Raw genomic sequence first — 27,288 nt, 5'->3', positions numbered from 1 at the left:
GAAGGAGTGCTAGCATATTGCAAAATGTTTGGATTATTCTTTGCAGGGGTGGGGATGTTAATCTTTGAGAATGCCCTATAAACCCTGGAAGTGATTGGCTATTAGTGATATGCAAACAGAACAACTAGAAGGAGTATAGAGAGGGAGAGTATTTTAAGCAAATGCAAAAAAGGTTGTGGTCTCTGGGCACCACTGACAATCCTTGACCTGGTTGGCTTCATTGTCCGGTCCCACTGGGTCAAAATGGCATTTCTGGCTCCATCCCACTTCCCTGGCCCAGTCAGACGAAACTGGTAAGGGCTGCAGGGGCCAAAGTAAACTTCCACCGCTAGTTTGGGGTCTGTTAGAAAAAGCCACAGTACGTTGGGCTTTGTTCCCATAAAGGAGGCGAGTTCATCCATATATGTGATGTAGTCAGTCTGTATAGTCTGACTCTGGCCAAACCTTGAAAGAGAAAAGAACGTTGTAGCAGAAATTTAAGATCATACCCAGAAGTACAACTTATCATCTATCAACTTAGGGTATTACAGCAAGGCATGTTGGTGTTATTCTGCAGCTATATCCCATCCTTCCCTGCCTGCACACCAGGTGTCACTTCTTCCACAAAGCCTTTGCTATGGATTCCCTCTTTTCAGGAACTCATCTGAATCCAATTTTCCTCATCTATAAAACAGACACAACAATACTGCTCCATCCTCAGAAAATTAATCAGAGGATCATAGATCAGGACTTACAAGAGGCCTCATTTAGTCCAGGCCCTCACTTTGCAGATGAGGAAACTGGAACCCTGAGAGATTATGACTTGTCCAAGGTCACTCAGCTAGTACACAGCTGAGCTGGGATATGAAGCTATGTCCTACGACTCTAAATCCAGTGTTCTCTTCTCTGTCCTGCCTCTCTACTTTGTGATGGAGGTGCCTTATAAACTGCAAAGTGCATTTGTAAAATGAGCGACTTAGATCAGATGACCTCCAGGATCATTCTCAACTCTGTAATTCTGTGATTCTTTCACTTCCCCCAGGAGAAAGTCTTGGAATTAAAAATACTTCAAAATCTAAACCCAGCCTACATTTCTAAGTTTATTTCTCCATTTTGTGGACTCAGAATTCCTTTGGTGGAAGGACCTGTGGCAAAGGTGAGCACCAGAAAGATCAAAGAAGAGAATAAAATCAGCAGCATCTGACTCCAGTTTAGATGCCCTCTAGTTTCTAGAATCTAGCCTCTTGCAGTTGAGGTAGTTAGGTGGCACTGTGGAGTCAGGAAGCCCTGAGTTCAAATCCTGCCTCGGAAACTCACTAGCTATGTGACCCTTACCAAGTCACTTAACTGCTGTCAGCCTCAGTTTCTTCATCTGTAAAGTATGGATAATGATAGTACCTATCTTATGGGTGGTTTCAAGGCTCAAACGAGATAAAATGTAAAGTGCTTTGCAAACCTTAAAGCACTATAGAAATGCTAGCAATTAAAAATCATTACCCTGAATAATCTGGGGCTTGTTTTTTTCTTCGGTAAAGTCATTCTTCAGAGGAAGAGATCATTTTTTCAGGTCATCATTTGTTGTGGTTTGCTTTTTTAAGTTAACCAGGCACTTCACCACCCAAAAACCAGCTCCCAAATAATTTTATTTTCACAAGCTCAGCTTGGCTTTTGTTGTTGACAAATTCAGGAAGTGTATCTGGATAATCAGTAGGTGACACCTGATAATGTGCTGGTAAAATGAGTGAATGACCAATCCCATTTTGTTCCAACCTTCGGTGAGTGGGTAGGATGGAAGAATACTAGCTTTGGAGTCAGGATATCTGGATTCAAATGCCAACTCTTCAATTTGCCAGCTGACTATGGGCAAGGCCCTCCTTTCACCTCTGAGTCAGGCCCTGTTTTCTCCAGGGCCCTCATTTCCTGTCCTACCAAAGGTCTGGAAGAGTCAAGGCCCTTCTAAGGTGCTTAAGACCTACCGCCAGCCTGGCTTACTCATCCAGGTGTGATCTATTACTTTATTATTCTTTCAAAACCTTTCTAAAACATCACTTTGGAGGATTACTCCCTTTCCAGGAGCATCAATGTGAAAAAAAAATCATTTAGATGTGGAGTGTCAAGTCACAAAACTGGTTCCTAGTGATCCCTGCGTAAACCTGAGTCATTGCTATGAGTATGTGGATCTGCAGGACTATGTGAAATGAAGTAGCATGGTGAAAATATTCTGGATTTGGACTCAGTTAACCTAGTTTGAATCCTGGCTCTGCTAATTACTAGACAAGTATCAGCAGGCAAGTCACTCAACATCTCTGGCTCTCAGTTTTGTCATCTGTAAAATGAGGGGGTCAGGCTATATGGCTTCGAAGGGCCCTTCCAATTTTGTATCTCTGATCCTATGATCTCAGACATAGAATTTTCCTGTAGGACATACCCTATGGAACAGCTGTCACTTCCCGTAATGCCTGTGTAGACAAAGGATAACTTCAGGAATTATTTCCTTAACATACGCATTCACTTACCACTTGAGCTTTTTCCCCATTTTCTCATCAATGTCATCCATCATGGCACTTAAAGTAGGAAGAGTGCAAGAACCTAGATGGAAATGGAGAAAGAAATGTCCATAAATGGTATCCCCCTAAATGAGACCTAGATAAAGGCTTCTGGTTCAACTTGTAGTCTTCCTTTATTCAATCTATGGATAAGGCCTGCCCTGTCCTGTCCTACCCTGGTGATGAAAGCAAATGGCAGCCAACAGCAATCTGCTTTTGAAACAGTGCCTGAAAATCATTATCATATTTGTCTGTATACATTCACTACTGATAGCTGTAACTACAGGATGTATCACAGCCAGACTTCTTGCCACAACACCCTGTGTTTCACAAGCTGTGTGTAGTCAAGGAGTGTGTCTCATTTCCCTACTTCCATCCATGCTCTGTGTCCCCAAACACTTAAGACTACTCTGGCTCTATTTTGAGAAAATCAGAATCTTAAATTGACAACTTACAGGATGGATGAATTATAGGTAATCAAACACATGACAAAGGATTGTTCATGTTCCCAAACCAACTTGGCTGTTACTCATCTGTAATCCTAGAGAGTTGACTGAAGCACCAAGAGGGTGGCTTGCCCATGGTCACATAGCATATACAAAAACATGTATATGGATATGTGTATGCATTTATATATATTTATATGCATATATGTACCCATGCTACTATATCTGTATATACATATACACATATCAAGATATTTATATATTTATATGTAAATATTAACAAACACTCTTAAAAAAGAATAAAACCTTGACATACTTTTAAGTTAAATTTTCATTATTAACATTTTCTTCATTAATATCTTAAATTTAGAAGCCATATCTATAACTATATCTGTCTGTCTATCTATCTATCTATCTATCTATCTATCTGTCTATCTGTGTCAGAAGTAGGATCTGAACCTTACCATTTCTCAGTCATTTCCAAATTTCCATGCCATGCGCTAGCCAGTTTCCCCTTTCTTCTCATTCCTTTTCCATTGGAACTTGGATTCTGCCTCTGAGACCCTGTGCTCTGATAGGTGAGCCTTTTCCTTATCTTGTCTAGAACTAGACCTCTACCTCACACCCTGGCCATTTCTGAACCCTATTGTAGAGCATGTGTACCCCATAATCCTTTTTAGTTTCCCCTCATGTGCTGTCTTTCCCCCTTTGGAATATAAGTTCCTTGATGATAGAACTGACTTGCTTGCTTGTATTTGTATCCTCAGCTCTTATCAAAGTACCTAGTACATAGTAAGCAATAAATGCTTTATCATTCATTCATCATTTATTCCTGATTGTAAGGCCAACCCTCTATTCAAACATATCTCTTTCCTTGTGCTAAATTCTTTTGGACTCCACTGAGTTAAGAAAATAAAGGTTAAATAAAGAAATGAACAGAAAACAAATCACTCTGTGGCCTCAGTTTCCTTATCTCTAAAGTGAGGGAGATGACCTCTTTAGATGATATCTGAGGGCAAGGGTATGGTGGAGCAGATTTGTATGGGCTCTTGAGGGCCAATTCAAAATTTTCAGAATGAGCATTTACACTTCAGAAATTGGCAAACATTACAAATCAGTGTCTGATTATTGTTTTTGTTGATTATCTAGACTTAAGAAAGTGACAAAGAAAATGTTAATGATGAAGATTTAACTTAAAACTGTCATGGGTTTATTTTTTTGGGTGGGAAGTAAGCAGAACCAGTATATTCCTAGGTTAAAGTCTTTCTTTTCAGCTCAAATATTTTATGATTCTATTGTGGAAAGTGAGGTATACTGAGATTATCCAAGTCCTTTGAATTCTTAAATAAAATGATATTTAGACTTATTAATATTATTTACTATAGAACATTGTAGAATATAAAATTATTTTAACATTAATTATGGAGTTATAGGATATTATTAATTGTGAGATTATAGAATATTATTGATAATATTGAAGTGACAAAAGTCAATTTACTTAAGACATTACCTTCCCTCATCCAGCTCACATTTTCTTTATTTACCCTCTTAGGGACAACTATGTAGCCTCTGAAGGAAGGAGGAAATAGATCACTAACAGAGGTACAGGTGGGGTTGAACACTAATGTTTTAAGGGCAACCTTCTGACGCATCCTGACTTTTCCTTCAGGATTCTTTTACGCATGTGTATATATGCCCAATACATATACACGTGTATGTATATGCATATACATATACATACACATATGTATACATGTATATGTATGCCTGCATGCATATATGTATGTATGAGTGCTCTTTTGGTCTACCTCCAACTTTTTTTTTAAGTCTATGACATGGAAGTTATGGTACTGTCTACCTGCAAAGACTTTAGCAGCCCAGCGGGCTTGTAGGTCAGTTGTGGGGATGGCAGCACCGAGGGACTGGACGAGGCCAATCACAGCCAGGGTTGGCTTCTCAAGAGGAGGAGGGAAGATGCCTTTATACAGTGTCACTTCATTGTCTCTGCTTTTGATGATTGAGTCATCAAGGAAAGGGTAGGCATAACCATAGCCAGTTGCAAAAATGACAGAGTCAATAGGCCCAAACTCTGTCCCATCCTGAAACACCGCAGATGTCTCTGTAAATTCCTTTACGTTTGGCTTGATGGATACTGCACCACAGAGGATTCGGGCTGGAAGTTCATCATTGAACACAGGTTCTTTTCTCAAGGTTCTGTATAGAAAGGATAAACAAATGTCCCAGGAATGATAATCCTCCTTTACTTAGGTTCCCTATGAAAGTCTATAGACTATGGAGCTGAATTTTAGGAGGTAAAAATGGACATTTGGGGTTATAATAATAATAATGATGATGATAAACATTAATATGGGACTTACTATGTGTCAAGCACTGTACTAAGCTCTTCAGTTTTTATCTCATTTACAAAGTTATGTTCCTTTGTGATGATTCTGCTTTTATTATCCGTAATAATTCACAGTTTTACTCTCTGTGCTGCTTATATAGGGTATTTGCCTGGCTATTCACTAAGTGGATGAAAATAAAGAGGGATTGAAGCTATGAAAGTGCCTTGAAACCTAAACTCATACTGCAATTGCAAGGTAGTTTCAGCAGCATCCTCACTGATCTCTCTTCGTTTCACCCTCATCCTCACTGGCCTGAAGAGAGTGGGCTAGCATATGGTGACTTTTGGTTTATTTTCTACAGTTTAATCATGAAACTAGCTGTCATATTTTTAAAGCAGTATTTTATTTTCCCCCAAATTACATGTAAAAACAATTTTCAATATTCATTTTTTAAAATTCTAAGTTCTAAATTCTCTCACTCCCTCCTCTCCACCCCTCCTTGAGACGGTAAGCAATCTGATATAGGTTATACATGTGCAATCAGCTGTCACGGTTTTCCATGGTGCAATTTCACATGCTAAAATCTGCATGACTAACAATGATGACAAGAATAATACTGAGCATGTATATGGTGATTTAAGGTTTACAAAGCACTTTACAAATAGTATCTCATTTTATCCTTACAACAATCCTGTCTGAGGTAGACAGTGGTTAAGTGACTTGCCTATGGACAATAACAATAAAAACAATAACATTTATACAGTGTCAGATGTATGTGTCAGATACTGTGTAAAGTGCTTTATAATTATTATCTCATTTGGCCCTCACAACAACCCTGAAAGGTAGGTGCTATTATTATCTCTGTTTTAACAAATGAAGAGACTAAGGCAGATAGAGATTAAGTGACTTGCCCAAGGTCACACAGCTGGTAAGTGTCTGAGGCTGGATTTGAACTCAGGTCTTCCTTATTCCAAGTCCAGAACTCTAATCCCTATACCACTTAGCCCCCTCAATATACTAATTTAGCTTGTTTTCTCAGGGGAGTCTAATGTTTTCCTCCTTCTGCCTCAGAGCCCCAAGTCAAGTGAAGCTTTACAAACCATGGGATTTCTCTTTGTACCTCAGTAGCTAGGTGGAAGATGTGAGGTCAAATCCAACCTTAGATACTTCCTAGTTGTGTGACCCTGGGTAAATCACTGAACCTCTGTTTACCTCAGTTCCCTTGACCTTAAAATGGGGATAATAATAGTACCTGCCTTCTGTTGTAGTTGTGGGGATCAAATGAGATATTTGTAAATCATTTGCCACAGTGCCTGGCACATAGTAGGTGCTTAATAAATGCTTGTTCTTGATTCTGAGTGAAGTGAGCAGAACCAGAAGAACATTATACACATTAACAACATTGTGTGATGACCAGCTTTGATAGACTTAACTCATCTCAGTAATGTAATGATCTAAGACAACTCCAAAAGACTCACGGTGGAAAAGGCTATCCACATCCAGAGAAAGAACTATGGAGTCTGAATACAGATAGAAGCATACTATTCTCTCTTTTTTGTTTTTTTTTTCTTTCTCATGGTTTTCCCCTTTTGTTCTGATTCTTTGTTCGCAACATGACTAATGCAGAAATATATTTAATATGATTGTACACATATAGCCTATATCAGATTACATTGTCTTGGGGAAGGAGGAAAAGAGGGAGGGGGGAAATTTAGAACTCAAAATTTTATAAAAGTGAATGTTGAAAACTAAAAATAAATTAATTAAAAAAGAAGTAATTACACAAAAGCTTTGGGGAATGAACCAAGGAGGAATGGACACAGTTTTCTTGGAAAGTCTACCCAATCAAGGAAGATCAATCAATCAACAAACATTTATTAAAGGTCTATTATATGAAAAAAAATAAATGCTTGTTCTCTTTTCCTTCCCCTCTACTTTCACAATTCGGAAATATAAATTTATTTCACCTCTGCAAATCATGTAATCCCATTCCTCGCACCTTAGAAGATAACAGACAATAGCTTGTGATATCTTCTGCCTTTTTTATGGTGGAGGTAGGGAAGTGTGAGAAGATATTACAAAGTAATTTGTGAAAATTGTGATACTATTGTATAGTGGGTAATGAGCTGACTGCTATGGAACTGGGAAGGCTTGTGTTCAATCCTGCTTTGTCACATCCCAGCTATGTGACCCTTCACTCTGTCACCTGAACCTTCAATACTCTAGGTGACTCTCTACTGTTCTAACCTGTAGAGAATGTACAGATCCACTTTGGTAGGGGGAGTTCTCTGTACCAATGAAATCACTGGTTAACCTCCTACTTCAATGAGAAGGGAAATGCAGGACTTTTTACTGGTGAATTTCCAAAACCAGAATTTATTGCCCACAAGTCTGTACAAAAAGAGAGTTTGTTGGTTATAATTGTTCTTGAGTACAAAAACTGCCCTAGGTCTCCAAAGATTAACATCTGGGTAAATCCCAGACTGCTTAAGCCTTGTTGGGAGAAAAAACAAAATTAAATAAGTGAAATGGTAAATGATCTGTGATTTTATTAGTTTGAGGAACTCTCTTGGCAAAATGCCCTCCCTGGGGTTGATCTCTATCTATATGGCTTAAGAAGATAAATCAAGTTAATAAGCATTTTAAAAGCATTTTCTATATGCCAGGTACTGTGTTGATAAGATAAGTCCTGGAGAGCTGCCTAAGTCAGAGAGAGGTTAAAGGACTTTCCTAAGATTGCACAGTCAGCAAATATCAGAAGCAGTAGTTTTGAATCTAAATCAAAAAAGTCAAAAAGTATTTATTTGTGCCAGGCACTGTGCTAAATTCTGGGACTACAAAGAAAGGCAAAAGAACCACCACCACCACCAACAACAAAAAAACCAAGGTCCCTACTCTTGACAAACTCACATTCTGATGGGGGAGATGAAAGGCAAGCAACTACCTACAAATAATTCTCTCTGTGTCTCTGTCTCCGTCTCTCTCCCTCCCTCTCTCTCTCTCTCTCTCTCTCTCTCTCTCTCTCTCTATCTAACTATCCCTATCTGACAAATTGGAGATAATCACAGGGGGGAATTACTAAGACTAAGGAGAACTGATGAAATATTTCTTGCACAAAGTGGGGCTTTCGCTGAGAGTTGAAGAAATCCAGGGAAGGCAGAGAGCAGAGATGAGGAAAGACAGAAATTCAGGCATAGTGAACAGTCAGTGAAACTGCCCAGAGCCCCTCCCTTTTCAAGCTTAACACTTTATGCCGCTACTGTCTCATGAAACAAAAAAAAAAATGATAAAATAATATAAAGTAGTTATTGGCTCTAAGAATAGAACAACTAGCAGAACTGGAAAAAAAGTATTGTGTAAGAGTGTCATACCTTCTTATTTTAAAGAAGTAATGCAATGATTTTTTTCTCTCTGAAAAATTAAATGCTTTCTATCTCAGTAGATATGTGGTCAAAGAATGTGAACAATTTTCAAAATAATTGCAAAGTGCAAATGACCACTTAAAACATGTTCTAAATCACTAATAATAAGAGAATACAAATTAAAACAATCTTGAATTTTTACCTTATATTTTGAAAATTGGCAAAATTAATTTCCCCCTCCTCTTCTCCAAAATAGGAAATGTCAAGTTTGAAGGAAAATTAAAACACCCCTAGTGAAACTATGAATTGGTCTCAAGAAAAGTCAAAGATAGAAACAAAGGTCCAATATATACCAAAATATGGATAACAGTTTTCTTTGTGGTAGCAAAGAATTGGAAGCAAATTTAGTGCTTGGGCGATAGGTGGTATGGGATACATATGACCCTGGGTATATACCTTATTACCCATCTAATCCTCAAATGGATCTCACGAGCTTGAATTAGGTATATGAGTAAACAGAGAGTTTTAGTCATAAGCCATCTCCTCACTTTTTAAACTATATAACATACCCATTGGAAGGCATCAGGCCATAGTTCTCATGTTTAAATCGTGAGTTCATCATCTTAACATATAACCAGTCTGAGACAAAGTTAGGGAGGATATTCCAGAGAAAGTTTTTGAAACGAGTTATATATACCATATCCCAAGGGTAGCCATCGTCCCAAACACGGCTCATTACCCAAGAACCACTTCTTGTGCTAATAAAGACCTAGAGAGAAAGAGAAAGAAAAGAAAGGAGATATAAGTTTCAACAATTAACCTGTGAAGAATAGAAGGGGAACCTTACAACTATATCCTAGGCAATCTCCATGCATTCCACTCAAAATCTTGTTTTAGAAGCCTCTTTAAAGAAACTCCTGGAGTCAGCAGGAGAAATCCATAGCTAAAACCAAGTAGAAGAATACTTAGCTTTTTCCAATCCTGAAAGACCACCAACTGTTAGTGGGGACTCAATAAATACTTAGTAAATTGACTTTATTGATGGATTTTTAAATCAAATTGAATTAGGTTAAACTAAAGTATGATGGGTGGAGGTCAATTGTCTATATGCTTTTGGGATGGGGTGAGTTTAGAAGGATACCTCTACCTTCCCCTACACAGAATTTTGCGTGGATTTGGAAAAGAGCAGTAGTGCGGACTGATGGAGGGTGGGGCAGAAGAGGGAGGGGAGGCAATGGGTGAAGAGACCTGAGTTCTAGTACAGGATGCACTGGGACAACATACATGATTATAGGCAAGTCAATCTGCAGAATGAAGGGGTTGGAGTAATATCCATAGCATGCAAATCCTTTGGAGACATTATTTCATTTGATCCTCACAACCATTCTGAGCAGTTCATATATTATCATTTTATTTTATTTTATTTTTTAGTAGACTGTGATTTAAATGGTAAAGAGAGCACTCAATGAGGAGTTCCCTCTACTAATGCAGACTAATACTCATGTTGCCACTTATAGCCTTAGAAAGTTGCCTGTGCCATTGAGAGGTTAAGTGGCACATAGCCAGTATGCATATAGAGGCAGGTTTTAAACTGTCTCTCTATCTACTGCACCACGATTGCTTCTCATTCTCATTTTATATATGAAGAAACAAACGCAGAGAGTTTGTGTGACCTATCCAAGGATGAAAGGTTAGAAAGTGGCAGAGCTGGGGCAGTTAATGACTATTTTTTTCCATTTAGGTATCATTTTAATGTTTACAAAGTGTTTTGTATAAATGATCTCATTCAAATCCCCACAGCAACCCCAGGTGGTATGGGATGAAGTAGCTACCACACCCATTTTACAGACGACAAAACTGAGTCCAAATGGGTACATGATTTAGATATAAAGGGTGACATAATAAAGAAATTAGAGAAACATGCAAGAAATTTCCTGTCAGATCTATGGATTAGGGAGGAATTTTTGAGCAAACAAGGGATAGGCTCATAGGAAGTGAAATGGACAGTCTTGATCACATAAAATCATTTTTGCATAAATAAAATCAATTTAGCTACAAATTAGGTGATTTTTCCAGCTTATTTTTTTGTCACTGTTGAATCATTTACTCTGTGACACCATTTGGAGTTTTCTTTGCAAAGATACAGGAGTGGTTTGCCAATTCCTTCTCCAGCTCATTTTACAAATGAGGAACTGAGGGGAAAAAAGGTTAAATGACTTGCCCAAGGTCACACAGCTAGTACGTGTCTGAGACTGGATTTAAACTGGGGTCTTCTGACTCCAGGGTCCATGCTCCAGCTTATTAGTATCCTTAAAGTGAAGGGCCAAGAGAAATCTAACTTGAAATGTCACATATCCCCCAAAGTTAAGTCCCTCATTTTTACCCACGTGTGCTAATCTTGTTTTCATGACAAACCTTCTCTTCTCCCACCCATTCCTCTATCTCATTGGAAATTCTTTGAGCCCAGAAACCATTATTTGTGTGTCTTTCTTTATATTTTTTACAAGGTCCAGCTGTTGCCTTACCTGTAAGCATTGTTCAGCAAACACATATTAAATGACTGAGGGATTGTAAATCCCCACAAAGCAGTGTGGTATAGTAGAGAGTATATTGGACATGAAGCCAAAAGAAAACTGGGTTCAAGTCTTTCCTCTGACACTTACTCCCCTATAAAATGGGAGCATGATGCCTGTGATATTTGCTTCTCTAATAGAATTGTTGTAAGGATCAAATGAAGAGATGTATGACCAATGCTTTGAAAATCTGAAAGCGGCGTACGAATGATGAATACCGAGGACTTAGCTTGGTGCCCAGCATGTAGCAGTAGGTGCTTGACAAACACAAGTTAATAATACAGTTCTTATTACTAAGTGTTCCTTTCCCCTAAAAACTGATGGTCAATCTAATGCATTTACACATGAACTCATTCAGGCATTCTTTGATTATGCATGTTAGGGGGGACATAAAGATCAGTAGATTGGGAGTTTACAAACTGATCAGGGTGGTATGTTATACAGAAATAATACAACATAACTATTTAGAACAAGCGATCATGATAAAGGTAAAAGGTTGAGATCGGGGGAAATTGGGGCTGGGGTAGAAAAGATGGGCAGCTAGGTGGTGCAGTAGATAGAGCACTGGGCTTGGAGTGAGAAAGACTCGTCTTTATGAGTTCAAATCCAGACTTTGACACTTTTTAGTTGTAAGACCTTGGGCAAGTCACTTAACCCTATTTGTCTTAGTTTCTCATCTATAAAATGATCTGGGAAAGAAAATGGCAAACCACTCCAGTATCTCTGCCAAATAAATCCCAAATTCGGTCATAGAAAGTTGGACATGACTCAAAAATGACTTAACAGCAACAAGAGAAGGGAAGACTCCATGAAAGAGGTGTCCTTTGACCTAGACCTTCAATTCCAACTGCATGTGAGGATTTCAATTTTGTGAATCCTTGTGAAAAGATCTACAGAATTTACTTGATTATTGGTGTGCATCACCTGACCTAAATTTCCTATGGAAAATTGATTAGGTTGTAAAAGTTCAGAAAAGTGGTTGGAATTCTTTCTGGGTGACAGAGTTTATCCCATCACTGATCTCTAGCAATGCATCTCTTAGATTAGAAAGAATCTAAGTTCTTTTCTGAAAGCTTTTTATTGCCATACCTGTGATGCCGTGTGACTGAGCTCAACAGCTATATCTGATCCAGAATTCCCTAGGCCGATCACAAGCACTCTCTTCCCCTTGAAGGCTTCTGGATCCTTATAGTCCCGGCTGTGGATATAGCTGCCTTGAAACTTTGCTAGTCCTGTGAGGGGAATGGGAAGCAAATTAAATTCCTAGGTATTTCCAAACCAGGTTCCTGGCTGTCTCCTCAACCTCCTGCTGTTGGATCCAGGCTTCACTTCCTATTTCCAAATTTTGCATACATCCTTCCTTTCCTCCTTTCCCTGTCCATCTTTGTTGTGTTGTCTTTCTTGTAAGACTTTTGAGGGCAGGACTTGGCTTCCCTTGCTTGTATTTGTATCTCCAATGCTTAGCACAACACCTGGCTCATAGAAAGTACTTAATAAATACTTTTTCATTCATTCATTTGCTGAGAATAAAATCAAATTATTTTTGGTTGTACATTTGCCTTTAAATTCTAGCTGCCCTAATAATTGAAAAAACCCACACCACGATGCCTTTGCAGCTTGTGGTTTTTGACAGAGAAGTCAAAGGGATGTTTGTCAAATGGTCACTAGTAATTGCATATTGTTCCATTCAGGTGTTTTCATGATTTCAAATTCTAGATAAATCTGAAAATAATATTTTTATTTTTTTTAATCATGTGAGTCATTTAACAAGGCACAGGGGAAAGAGCCCTGGATTTGGAGTCAGAAGACCTAAGTTTGAGTCCCTACTTACTATCTGTATTATCTTAAACAGTCAGCCAATCAATCAATAAGCATTTTTTTTAATGCATATTACTACAGGGTTCCAAGCACTGTGTCAGGAGATACAGAGACAAAACTGAAACATTCCCTGCCTGAAGGAGCTTACAGTCTATCAGAGGGGACAGTAGATATATACGTGAATGTTACAGGGTAATCAGACAGACTGAGAATCCTCCATGGATAGGGACAGTGTTCTGAAGCTTAAATGGATTCTGGTACTTGTAGTTTAGAGGACAGAATTCCCTCCTAGTCCTGAGAGAGATTGACTGTGGTTTGCATTTGGAGAGAGGACATCTACCCACCTGGAAGTTTTGGACTAGTCTGGACAAAGCTGAGGGAGCAGTAGGGACAGCAGCGGAGATGACCATCAGGTCTCTCTACAGAAATCTTGCAATGTATGTTTTGGGACTTAGGACGGAAGACGGCAGGTTGAGCTCAGAGCCAAACCTTGCCTTTATGGAACAAAGAACCTGGAATGAGCCTCTCTGATAACTGCCCCTTTACGAACTAAGGCAACTATCCAAAGAAAATTTTTACCCTTTAATTCTTCCCCCTCCTCATGTCTGTTGCTCATATGATTTTCTCTCCATTCCTTTAAGTTGTTTCTTTATCTGTAACTTTTGCTACACAAAAATCTATGGTCAATCACCAATTGGTGAATCCCTGCCCTGGATCATTATTTCTTGAGGAGCCCCAGTCATGTCCCTCACTTCACTCCTGGCTCAACCCACTCTCCAGAATACCTTCTCCTTCCCCTCTGCTTTCCAACTCTCCTGTGTGTTTTGTTATGTCTTGTTAGAGTATAAGCTCTTTTTGAGAGTAAAGACTATCTTTTTTGGTTATTTTTATCTCCAGCATTTAGCACAGTGCCTGGCACATAGTGATCATAGTAAAAATTGTACCTATCTATCATCTATCTATCTATCTATCTATCTATCTATCTATCTATCTATCTACCTATCTATCCATCTATCCATCTGTCAACTCTATCTCTATACATCATGTATCACTATACATCTCTATCAATCTAATGATCAATCATCTATCTATCTGTCTGTCTGTCTGTCTGTCTATCTATATCTATCTACCTTTCTTTCCATCATGAGCAATTGGCACTGCATGTATTTGTTCTGGGAAAACGGAAAAGGAGAAGCCAGTAGCTAAACGGAAATATACAGAATTTAAATAGGTTAGATAATCCACTAGGTATTCTCAGTAAGAGGAAAGAAGCGTGGCTTGGGAGAATTCAGTCCCACCTTTTTACTATGTAGAGAGCAATGTTGAAAAGGAACAGCTGTACATACAACTTTGCCCCACAGCAACACTTGCTGGTTGTATAAGTATATGCAGAATACATACACAATAATTACATGATAATTTTTGGAGAAAGGACAGGAGCAGTTCGGAAGGAGGTAGGAATAAAGAAAGGCTTCATGTAAAAGATGGTTCTTGAACCAAATTTTGAAGGGAACAAGAAATTCCTAGAACAAATCACTCAACTGCTCTGAACCTCAGATTCCTCTTCAATAAAATGAAAAGGTTGGATGAGAGGAATTTTAAGTTTCATTTTAGCTATAAAATCCATTATAATATTAATAATAGTAACCAAAATAATACTTAGTATTTATATAATGCTTTATGGTTTACAAAGCACTTTATAAATATTACCTTATTTGATCCTCACAAAAACTCTGGGTCGTAGACATTAATGTTATCTCCATTTTACAGATAAGGAAACTGAGACAGACAGAAGTGAAATGAAATGCCAGGGTCACATAACTAGCACATTTCTGACTCAGTTCATCCTGACTCCAGCATTCTAACCACCATGCCACCTACCTGCCTCTACTATCACTGGACATCCATGGGCATTGCAGACAACAACATGGATGAGGGTATTAGTCACAATGATCAGTTTCCTTCATTGCTAGGGACTAATTGTAACACAACTGACATAATTGTAATAACCCAGAGTGACTATAAAGACTGATGATGACTGACTATTCTGATTGAGCTGACCAGTCCAGGTTTCATTTTGTGGGTCATATGGAGATCCAGTCCATGTCTGAGAGACTAGAAGCCATCTATGATTTTCTTCCCTACATTACGTACTATAAAAATTGATGATTGATCAATAAGCATTTATTAAGCACCTACTCTGTCTGTGCCAGGCATTGTCCTGGGTTCTAGGGATCCAAAGACAAAAATGAAGCAGTCTCTACCTTCAGGTAGCTTTTTTTCTATCAGGGAGACAACATGCAAACATGTAAGTATATACAAAATAAAAAGTCATATTTTTTCACTCTATTACCCTTAGTGTGGATGGGCACTAGCAGTTGGGAGGATAAAAATTCAATAAGATGATCCATATATGAGAAGGTACAGGGCCCATGGTCATACTCAAGACCCTGGTCAAACCCAAGGTTGGACACAAGACATGTCCCCTTGCCATATCACACTGTGTGCTCAGGATTCCCCTACCTCTCCTGTACCTGTTTTTATATAGGCTGACCCTACGTAATATCTATTCACTTGCCATTTTTAGCAACATTAACATATTATACCCAATTGCACCGTAATATTGTGAAAACCTGCCATAATATGATTTATTTGGGATTTGGCTCTCCCTTTAGTTAATGGACTACAAAAGAGACTGATTAGGTTGCTATTCTACCTGACTTTGCAAGCAGAGACAAGAAATGTCAGAGAAAAGGGGACTGAAAACTGAACACGCCTTCTTTGGGAATGCTCCACAGCATATGTGGCCTCTTCTTCACCCTGTAATGTGAAAGAAGAATAGCTGTGGGAATGCCTGTTGTACTTGCTTGTGCTCTTGAGTTAATGCATGGTTCTCTGGTGATATTTCTGACCCACCGTAGAGATTCCTTTTGAATTATTTTTCCTGTAGGATTTTGGCTGATACATATTTTTTTATATATGTCCCCAGTGACTACAATACATGCATGTGTACTATGGCTAGATGAGGTTAAGGGCACAGTCTAGAGCCCAGCTAACTGTTTATCATGGACATTAAACTTGGAACCTTAGCCTCGTTGTTCTCCAACCACTGAATGAACAGACCCAGAGGCATAGAGCAAGAACACAGTAGGGGACAGACTTTTTTCCTCCCTCTTCTTCCCTCTTCCTCATCTCACTTAAGATGTTTTCCCATATTATCTCTTCCTTCACCTCTTTTTTACATGGCAAGACAAACCCCTCTAAATGCCAAAGTGATACCATTCCATCCCATCTTCTCCAGCAGATCACAGCTTTGCTCATCCCTACTTTCACTAATATTAAATATTTTCTTGTCTACCAGCTGCTTCCCTACTGCTATGTACATGCCCATGTCTTCCCCCATCCTCAAAAAACCCTCATTTGATCTATCTATCCCCACTACCTCTAACCCTATACCTTTCCTCACTTTTGTAACTAAACTACTTGAGAAGAATGTCTGTAATAGTTGTCTCCTCTTTGTTTCCTCTCACTCTTGTCTTAACTCTCCTAAATCTGTCTTCTAACCTCATCATTTAACTGGGACTTCCATTTCCAAAGTTACCCGTGATCTCTATGGTTTCACAATCTTCACACATCTCTTGACCTGTCCAGCCTTTGACACTGTCAATCAATTTCTCTTTGAAACTCCCCTTTCTTCAGGTTTCCATGACGTTTCTCTCTCCTGGGTTCTCCTCCTACCTTTCTGATCTTGTCTTTGTTGACTTGACTTTGAAATCCTCCTCTGCACAAACATAGAGCCATGAGTAATGGGGGATTTAGAGTATTTGCCTTAGGGAATCAACAAAAGGGCAAGTAGGCTTCTTCCTTCTTGGCCCAGTGATTGCCCTTAGGCTGCAGCAACCCCCCTCTCCAAGTTGTGATGATGCCTCAATCCCAGGTCCTCCATTTCCTGCCACCTACCTGAACTGTTTTCATTTCAGGTGAGAAAAAAATGTCTACTACCATATCTGGGTAACTATGAAGGTTTTTGTTGTAATAATTACATATTAAAAGGCAGTATGGAGCCCTGTAATAGCTAGAAAGCTGGCTTCAGAGTCAGGGAGACCTGAGTTCAAGTCTTCCCTTTGACACACATGGGTTTTGCAATGCTGGGCAAGTTACTTAACCTTTTAGTGACCCAGTTAACTTTTTAAAACTATCAATTGCAGATATTTATTGATCTGCACTGCCAGAGGGAGTTAATTCCTTTACCTAGAGTTCTTGATATCAATGAAATCACGATCTGGTAAAAAAAAAATTGTGTGTTCTCTTCTGTGATCCTCTGTATTCCATGCTTAGTCATGAACTTTTCTCCTATCCATAGTTCTGATAGGTACTTTTTTCCATATTTCTCTAATTTGTTTATTTTACTTAATTTGTTTATAGTCCTTTTATATCTAGGTCACATACGTATTTGGATCTTATCTTTGTATAATGTGTTGGTCTAAATCTATTTTCTTCCTTACCGCTGTCCCATTTCCCCAGAAGTTTTTGTCAAGTAATGAGACCTTATGCCACTACTGGGGGTCTTTGGGTTAATTGCAGACTATGGTATTAGAAACATTTGCTTCTGTGTGTTGTATACCTAATTTGTTTCAGTGATTGAGATCTTTATTTTTATTTTATTTTTAGCCAATACCCTATTATTTATCATTAGTGCTTTGAAGTATAGTTTGAGGTCTGGCACTGTTAGACCCCCCCCCCCCCACTCCCATTTCTTTTCATTGTTTCTCTTTTGATTCTTGACCTTGTTTTCCTCCACGTGAATTTTATTATTTTCTCTAGTTCTGTCAAGTAATCCTTTGGTTAGTTGATTGGAATGACATTGAATAATTAAATTAATTTCAGGAGTTTTGTCATTTTTATTGCATGGGTTCATCCTACCCATGAGGAATCAATATTTTTCTAATAACTTAGGTCTGTCTTTATTTCTGTTGTTTGTAGTTGTATTTAATGTAGTTTTTATGTGCATCCTATAAGGTAGAATGCCAAGTGGAATACATTCCACAGTTATTTTATATGGGATATCTCTAGCTCTTTCTACTGGATTTCACTGGTATTATATAGAAATGATGATGATTATTGTGGATTTGTTCTATGTCCTGTAAGTTTTACTAAAATTATCAATTGTTTCAATTAATTTTTAAGTTGCCTCTTTTGGGTTCTTTAGGTACACCACCATAATATCTGCAAAAGTGGTAATTTTGTTTCTTTTTTATCTATTCCCTCAATTTCTTTTTCTTGTCTTATTTCTATAGCCAGCATTTCTAGAACTATGTCAAATTGTTCACTACTTAATTTATTGGAAAATACTCTGATTTATCTCTTTTATAAATAATGGTAGCTTGTATACATATATATATATAATATATACATATATATGGTTTGTGTATATATATGTATGTGTGTATATATGTATGTATGTATATATGTATGTATATGTGTGTATTTCTCTCTCTGTATATATATATACACACATATTTATGTATATATATATATATATATATATACACATATTTAAAGTTATAAGATGCAGTGGATAGAGAGTTGGGTCTGAGTTCAAATCTGCTCTCAGACATTTATTAGCTATGCAACTCTGGGCAAGTAACTTAACTTTGTTTGCCTCAGTTTCATCATCTGTAAAATGAACTGGAAAAGGAAATGGCAAACCACTCCAGTATCTCTGCCCAGAAAACCCCATATGGGGTCACAAAGAGTCGGATGCAACTGAAATGACTAAGCAACAACTGACTGCATTGTAGTGATGCCATTTTGTTACTGTTTGAGAATGAAGGACAACAACCAAACCGATACACACACATATACACATTCACACAAATATATATGTATATATACACACATATACAAATACACACACATATATACATGCATACACCTACCTACCTACCTACATACATACATACACACACACACGTGTACACATAAATACATATATATATATATATATACATACATACACACACACATACTGTGTATCACTTTAAGGACAGGTCCTTTTATTCCTATGTTTTCTAGCATGTTTAAGAGAAATGTAAATGTTTGAATTGTTAATATAGAAAATATCAATAAAACTTAATTTTTTAAAAAAATGTGTTCTCTTTGTCCCTTTGTAACATATTTATCATCTGTTCAGAAATTGTTGGGATTTATGGAAGTTTCATAGAAAACTGTATCTTTCATACTTACCAGGAAATGAATCAGCTGGCAAATTGGGATACACATGGTGTCCTGAGCAAATTAGCACAGCATCAAATACAGATGATTCCTGATTTCCATCCTTTTCAGTAATAACATCCCACTGACCAGTGACTGAGAAATTGGCATGTTTCTTTATGCTAGTGACCGCTGTCTTAAAGGAACCCAGAGGAGAAAAAGATCCCATATAAATACATACACATGCAACTTCTCTCATCCCTACTTTCACTAATACTCAATATTTTCTTGTCTACCAGCTGCTGTATGTGTAGGTGCACATACATACATGTGCATAGAAATATGTAGTTCTACAATCTTTGGAGTATTTCTGCAGTTAAATGACATAATTTTTGTGCTTTGTCCTGAACATTGGGAGATGAATTCCATGATTAAATAATCATCAAATAGTCTATATGTTTAAAATAGAAATCACTGTGGCTAAAATGTCTTAAAATCCTCCGAAAATAAATCCTTTATGGAAAGATAGTCTTACTTCTTCCTGTATGACACCAACCTCCTGTTCTTCCTCCCCCTTTCCCTTGCCTTCTTCATGCCCTCTAATCTTTCCACCTCTCAATATTTTATCAGATGATACACCTGCTCTGACTTCACTTTCCTCCCTTCCTAATCAGAATTCTACCCATTCTACCCCACACTATCCTCTACTCTTAAATTCTTCAGCCCTTTGTCCTTTGGCTGCCCACCCCTTACCAAACTCTAATGCTCCCACTATTTCTCTCCTTTACTCCTTATGCGATGCTAGATGAACTTACCCTGCTCCAACGGGGTCCTCAGGACACCAAGGTGACCTTTTTATTCCTCCCTAATTGACTCCCTATCTCATTCACACCAAAGCTATTCTAGAACTTTCCTTCTCTCCTCAAGGCTCCCAGACCTCTCTTTCCCCATTCTCTCAGTAGCGGACCTCCCCACTTACTCTATTGGGAATATTGAAACCATTCTTCCTGAGCTCTCTTCTCAAATTCTCTTCGTTTCAAACCTCTTGGCATCATCCTCTCTTAATCTCTCTTCGTTTTTTCCTAGTCTCTGATAATGAGGTGGCCCTTCTCCTTATCAAAATCTATCTTTCTATGAATGCCCTTGATCTCATGTCTTATGTCCATTCCAGCAGATTGTCCCTTAAATCATCTCTTCTCTCTGTAATCTCTAATTTCTCCCAATCTACTTGTTCCTTCCCCTCTTTACTCAAACATTTCCAAGTCTCTACCTTAAAACAACAAAAACTTTAAAACAAAATTTGGAGGTGGGGGGAAGGCAAGTGACTTGCCCAAACATCACTTTCTGCATACTCTTGCAAGAGTCAACCAATCAATAAACATTGATTAAGTGTCTATGATGAGTCAGGCATCAGCATTGTGCTAGACCCTGGGGGTAAAAAGGAAAAAGTCCAACAGTCTTCATCTTCAAGTAGCTTCTAGTCTAATGGGAGAGATAACATGTAATTACATAAAGAAAGATACAAGATAACATTGGGAACTGAGTAGATATGATGGATGAAGGAGAAGGAAGAGTAGATGGTGACTCTGCAGTCGTGAATGGAGGTAACTAGAAAGGTAGCGGTGCCCTCATCGGAAACAAGGATCATTGGAAGAGTTGTGGGTTTGAATGGGAGAGGGAATAAGGTGGGGGAGAGGCAAGATAATTTATTTTGCACATGTTGATCAGCAGTTGATATGTGATTAGAATTTAGGGATAGAGGCTGGGCTTTGATATGTGATTATGGGAGTTGTTAGCATAGAGGTGATAGTTGAAATTAAAGAGCTGATGTAATTACTGAAAGAGTATGTAGGGAGAAGAGGGCCCAGGACAGAGCCACAGGCTTGAGGAATGGGGTCAAGAATCATAATTCTGCAGAAGACATTAGTAATAAATGACCAGACATCGAGGAAGAAAATCAGGATAGAGAAGTGTGATAAAAATCCAGAGAGGAGAGAATAGCATGTAAAAATCCAGAAGAGTAGTCAACAGTGTCAAATGCTTCACAGAGATCAAGAAGAATTAGTATGGAGAAGGGAACACTGGATTTGGCAATTAATAGATTATTGGTGATCCTAGAGAAGTAGTTTCATCTCAATAAGGGAGTTGCAATCCAGATTATAAGACACACAGACATGAATGCTCAGGGACAGTATGGAGGTGAATAAAAATTAGCTTTTTCTCTGAATTTGGCTATGAAAGGAAGGAGAAATAGAGAATGATAGCTTGAGCATCTGGTAGGATTTAGTGAAGGCTTGTTTAAGGTCAGTGAAGGTCAAGGCATTTGTGTAAGCAATAGGGAAGGAGTCATTCTTTAAGGAAAAATTAAAAGTTAGGGAAAGATGGGGATGAGCCAAGGGGTAAGCTTCCAAGGTGAGGATGTAGGAGAGACAGGATCACAGGTACAAGTAAAGCGGTTGGTGTCTGCTGGAAGAAGCATCATCTCTTCCTCTGAGACTGGGTTAAAGGAGAGAGAGTAGTCAATTGAGTCATCTAAATAGATATTGTCCCAGATAACGTTAATATCGTTTCACAAGTGGATCAATATGGCTCAAGCTGTACAACAAATTCAGAAACAAGTCAGTAATAAGAGCCAAGCCCTCACTGTTCCCCATGCCTAGAATGTTCTTCTCCTTCCTCACCTCTGTCTCTCCCTTCTCTCTCTCCCTTCTTCAGGAGAACTTTTCTAATTCTTTCAACTACTAATCAGATTAGCAGCTCTAAGACAATGTTCTGTCTACTCTGTATATATTGTGTATGTACGTAATTAATTACATGTTCTGTTCTCCATTAGAATGTGAAGTTCTGGAAGACAAAGACTATTTTTATCTTTCTCTGTATCCCTAGTACTTATCTCGGTGCCTGGCACATAGTAAATGTTTACTAAATGTTTTCCGATTGATTGATAAACTGCCTACAGACTGTGGCATTCATAGCTCTTATGCTTGGCATGAGACTGTGTTGTTGGTTGTGGACAAAAACTTTTATCTTCTACCCACTCAGTGAATGGCTTCATGTGGCAAAGTTTCTTTATAATCTGAATTTAATTAAAATAGGTAAAGACAATTTAATCTGTGATCGATACTGGCACATTTGGCTTTAGCACTATGTTGGTTAATAAACCAAGTAGAAGGATTACCCTTTGTAGAAAAAGTATAAGCAGAAACTCAATATATGACTCAGGAAGCTTTTTTTTTTCTCCATGCTGTTTTATATATAAAATTGGTAAAGAGTTCCAAGAACATATCAAAAGTTATTATCATGAAATGAGTCATGTATTCACTCCTCTGGCTCTGTGTGTGTGGGGGGGTGAAATTCACTAATTTAGTGCAAGGTAAAGGAAGCAAGTAGATTCATCATTTATCTGAATTTTTCTGCATTTAACAACACAGTCTCCATGAGGTGCCATATTCCTCTGAACCAGTATCTATTAGAAGGAAGCCCAGAGCTAGCCTCTCTCTACAGTAATCTAAACCACTACTCAAGAGTTCTTGGGTTATTTTTGGAAGATCAGGGCCACACAGGTATTGAGCTAACTTGTGTCTCTGTGTCTCTTGATGGCATTTTTCTATTGTTTGTCAGTATACATTGATTTCAGAGTGGAGGAGAACGTTCCCCTAAAGAATAGTCACATGAATAATTCTTTAGGTGATGGTACAAATTCACATTAGATCTGTGAAGGGTGTGAACATTTAGCTTCTATTTCCATAATGGGGTGTTTGTATAAATGTGCTTTCCTCATCCTATACATTTCAATATTAAGAAAAAAGCAGATACCAGAAGTCTTACCTCAAACTGTATATATTTTAAAAGATTCTTCTTTTGAGCAAACATCTTTATGTATTTCTGGAGCTCAGTGTTATGCATGTAGTTAGGATAGTCATCAGGATAAGGAAAGTCTGGGAAACACATCATTTCTTTGCAAGAGTTGGTGAATACAGATCGGTAAATGCTGGCCCTTCCTTCTTCTGCATGATCCTAGGAAGAAAAACAAAGTTTAAAGAATAAACCAGCAGAAAACTTTGTGGAGTCCTTGAACATTAAACCTGGAAAGAATTTTATATATTATCTAATCTAATCCCCTTCTTTATCAGATGAGGGAACTGAGGTGCAGAGGAAGTAAATAAATTACTTAAGGTTACATAACTGGGGATCTGGGGTTCAAATCCAGCTCTTCTCAGTTCAATTTCAGTGATAGTTTATTGGTTATATCCGATTTGGAGCACTGAAGAAGAGCCAGCTCACATCCATCATGTATCTTTTTATTGATCTCTCTATTTTGTTGCTGTTGTTGTTGTCTTTGACTTGTTTTCAGTCATGTCCCAGTCTTTGTGACCCTATTTGGAGTTTTCTCAGCAAAGACACTGGAGTGGTTTGGCATTTATTCTCCAGCTCATTTTACAGGTGAGAAGACTGAGGCAAAGTGGGTTAAGTGACTTGCCCAGGGTCATACAACTTGTTAGTGTCTGAGGCCAGATTTGAACCCAGGAAGAGGAGTCTTTCTGACTCCCAAACTAGAGCACTATCCGTTGTGCTATCTAACCACCCCTCTCTGTAACACTCACTTTTAGGTCTTTGTAGGCAATAATGGTCCATGTCTTACCTCCATATAGCAACATAAGTAAATTGTTTGCTTCTAAAAGATGACCTTTGCTTTCATGAGAAATTTGAGGCTAGCAAAGAAGCATTGTAATTTCTGGAAAATAATCTGACCTTTTGTCCTCCTCCTATTCAACTCTGAATGTTTAGCTAGGTGATGCAGTGGATAGGGTGCTGGGCCTGGAGTCAGGGAGACTCCTTTTCCTGAGTTCAAATCTGGCCCCAGACCCTTACTAACTGTGTGACCCTAGACAATTTACTTAACATTGTTTGCCTCAGTTTCCTCATCTATCAAATGAGCTGGAGAAGGAAATGGCAAACCACTCCAACATCTCTGCCAAGAAAACCCCAAATGGGGTCATAAAGAGTCAGACACAATTAAAATGACTGAACAACTTCTAACTCTGAACCTAGCTTCTTGTTCACTTGCATTATCTGTCCCAGATATACATGCTTTGTATTGGTTATATTAACATATAACCAATGTGGAATGCTGAAGAACAGCAGTGTAAGATGACATCAAGGAGTTCTATGATAGGAAGAGAGATGGACTGGGTAAGTGACAAGAGTGCCAGATGACAAGTGGACACTTGGAGTGCTCCACTGGCACCCTTTTGATATCAGCAGAAAGTGAGGAAGAACTCCCTGTGGGGAGGGTGTTAGTATGTAATTTTTGCATTATAGAGTAAAAGTCTATCCCTCTGGCCAATCACTGACAACCTCTCAATTTTTTCTCTCAAAAAGATGCTTCTGCAGACAAAAAGCAAACTGTCATCCTCCTCCTCTTCATCTTCGTCATCTCATAGAGTTTTATCAGAAAGGGCCTTCAGAGGTCAACCAGGTCAATCCTCTTATTTTACAGGTAGGAAACTAAAGCTAAAAAGGTTAAATGAATTGCCCAAGGTCACACAAAATAGTTGGTGTCAGAGGTAAGAGTGAAACCAATTACTTTGACTCCAGAGTCACCAGCTTTCTTTCCACTAGTTTCCATTTATATTGCATTTTAATGTTTACAAAGTGCTTTCCTCAAAACAATCCTATATAAATATTTTTATCCCCATTTTATGGCTGAAAAGACTGGAAAATGAATTGCCCATATTAACATACTTCACAAGTGTCAGAATCCAGAATTTTCTGACTCTAAATCCCATTAATCTCCCAACTGACTAGGCTGTCAGTGAGAAATGAATTTGTCAAAGGACAAATATTTGTCTTTTTAGCTTATCAGGGTGATTTGCCTAAGGTCACAAATGAAATCAATACCATTGGGGCTCATGAGCTGTCAATTACTCTTCCTAGACCCAAGCAGGCTCAACTTTGGGAGGAATCTGAGCAACCCAGGCTTTGTCAAACATCATTGTTGTGGTTGTCATTGAGTTATTTCAGTTGTGTCCAATTCTTTACGACTGCATTTGGGTTTTCTTGGCAGAGATACTGAAGTGGTGTGTTATTTCCTTCTCCAACTCACTTTACAGATGAGGAAAAGGAGACAAACAGGGTAAAAGTGACTTGCCCAGGGTCACACAGCTAGTAAGTGTCCGAGACCAGATTTGAACTCAAGAAGATGAGTCTTCCTGACTCCAGACTCGATGCCCTACCAGTATACCATCTAGCTGGCCTTCAAACATCATTACATGCCTCCCTTCCATGACTCCATAATTTTCATTGTACTCTTCTTTGCTGTAGGGTCCATAGGAGCATCTTTGACCTTTTCTGCTATGGCTGCTGCAGACATCTTCATTGCTTTGAGGATTCAGGGTGGCAGCTGGGAACTCCTGGCATGGACCTGATCTTCTGGCCATTTTGATGCTATTTTCCAAAGTCCCTTTTTGACCATGACTCTTGGGTTTAGTTTTTCCCTCAGTAAAGTAGACAGGTCTGAGTTTGGCAGTGATGAATGATGAAGGGACCGTGTCTCTCCTGGCTTGGAGTCCTAAATCCATCAGGCCAACATTTGTCAGCCTCAAAGGATCCCCACTAGTGAGCTTACTTTGTGGCATTAGTCCAAATATGCTGCGATTCCCCCAAAGCCACTGAAAATAGAGGTTTCCCCCTACATGGTTACCCCTGATCTTCAGCTGCCTGCTGAAGTACATTATTCTTTTTCCTAGGCAAGAATCCAAACTTTCACAGCAGAAAATCAATTTTGTCTTTCCCAAAGTTGATACCTAAAGCTTCTGGCTCTCAGTTTAATCTATTATGGGTCAGCCCTTCAACATTGCAAGGGCCTTGTACTAGGGGCCCAAATGCATCTTGCGAGCAAAGTACAGATCCTTACAAGTTTGAAAAGCCTCACTTAGAGGCTCAGTGACAGACAGCGTGGAAACGATCTGAGGATGAACCTAGTTGAGTTTGGAGGAGCTCATTGCCAAAAAGTTGGCCAAGAGGCAATGATTTTATTTTCCAACAGAAAGTCACAAAGGCTATTAAAGAGTTGCAGAGAGTGTCTATGGTACAATTAAAGAGGCAATTTGATATAGTGGGAAAAAAAAACCCACTGGCTCTGCAGTCAGAAGACCTGGGTTCAAATCCTGCCTCTGATTATTACTCTGTGTAAAATAGACAATTCACTTATCTTTTCTGAACCTCCAAAACAAGGCAGTTGAGCTTGATGGTCTTTGAAGTGCTTTCTGGCTATAGATCCATGATCCTCTGTTCTTTTGAAGAAATAGATTTGGGTAATTCCCAAAAAACTCCATTTCATTACTAGCCAAAATAATATTTAGCATTTATATAGTGCTATAAGGTTTACAAACACATTCCATACGTCATCTCATTTAATCCTCACAACAACTCTATAAAGTAGATGCTACTATAACCCCCATCTTATGGGTAAGGAAACTGAAAATGAGAGAAGCAAAGTCATTTGTTTAGGGCGGCACAGCTAATAAGTGTTTCAGGCTAGATATTATCTCAGGTCTTCCTAACTCCAAATCCAGTGCTCTAAAAATTATGCCACCTAGATACTTCAAACATCAGCTACTCCTCATAGTCTGGTATCCTATGCTTCTGAGTTCTCATCATAATGCTCAGTATGTCTTAGGTGCTATTTTCAGATGGAAAATGGGATGTCACTGACTCGGATTGGTATTTCAAGCCCAGTGAGAGAGAACAGGTTTCCCTTTGCCTTTTTGAAGCTTTTGCCATCTCCCAAACACAAAGTTTATACTTTGTTTTGCCATAGACACCTCCTTCAAGTCCCCAGTGTGGCGTCATGAAATTCAACTCACTGCGTATTTCCACAGGCCCCCAACGTCATCACTCTTTTCAAAGCAGGTAGGCTCAAGCCCTTCTTCCAAACAGGCCCTGATGGAGGCCAGACCACTCACTCCAGCTCCAATGATTGCTACTCTCTTCTTCATGGTCTG

At 38.6% G+C, this 27,288-nt stretch overlaps 1 protein-coding gene across 1 annotated transcript; it reads right to left on the bottom strand.

Annotated features, from left to right (window-relative positions):
- Positions 1 to 101: 101 nt before the first annotated feature.
- On the bottom strand, positions 102 to 27,288 carry LOC118847928 (putative dimethylaniline monooxygenase [N-oxide-forming] 6). The gene is made up of 8 exons (XM_036756627.1): positions 27,151 to 27,288; positions 23,111 to 23,299; positions 19,316 to 19,478; positions 12,341 to 12,483; positions 9,248 to 9,447; positions 4,830 to 5,185; positions 2,496 to 2,568; positions 102 to 444 (listed from the first exon to the last, which is right to left on the bottom strand). The coding sequence occupies exons 1-8, from the start codon at positions 27,280 to 27,282 to the stop codon at positions 102 to 104; spliced, it is 1,599 nt and encodes a 532-aa protein (XP_036612522.1). The 5' UTR covers positions 27,283 to 27,288.

This window comes from Trichosurus vulpecula, chromosome 4 (genome assembly GCF_011100635.1).
Source record: "Trichosurus vulpecula isolate mTriVul1 chromosome 4, mTriVul1.pri, whole genome shotgun sequence".
NCBI classification, from domain to species: domain Eukaryota; kingdom Metazoa; phylum Chordata; class Mammalia; order Diprotodontia; family Phalangeridae; genus Trichosurus; species Trichosurus vulpecula.
The sequence above is the reverse complement of the archived record's forward strand: the minus strand, read 5'-3'. Positions and strand labels throughout refer to the sequence as shown.

Coding starts and splice junctions, on each gene's coding strand:
- LOC118847928 (XM_036756627.1), bottom strand. CDS start 27,282: ATGAAGAAGAGAGTAGCAATCATTGGAGCTGGAGTGAGTGGTCTGGCC. Junction 5,186..9,247: donor GGCCTGATGCCTTCCAATGG/GTATGTTATATA, acceptor CTTTCTATACAG/AACCTTGAGAAAAGAACCTG. Junction 445..2,495: donor ATGGGGAAAAAGCTCAAGTG/GTAAGTGAATGC, acceptor TTCTCTTTCAAG/GTTTGGCCAGAGTCAGACTA.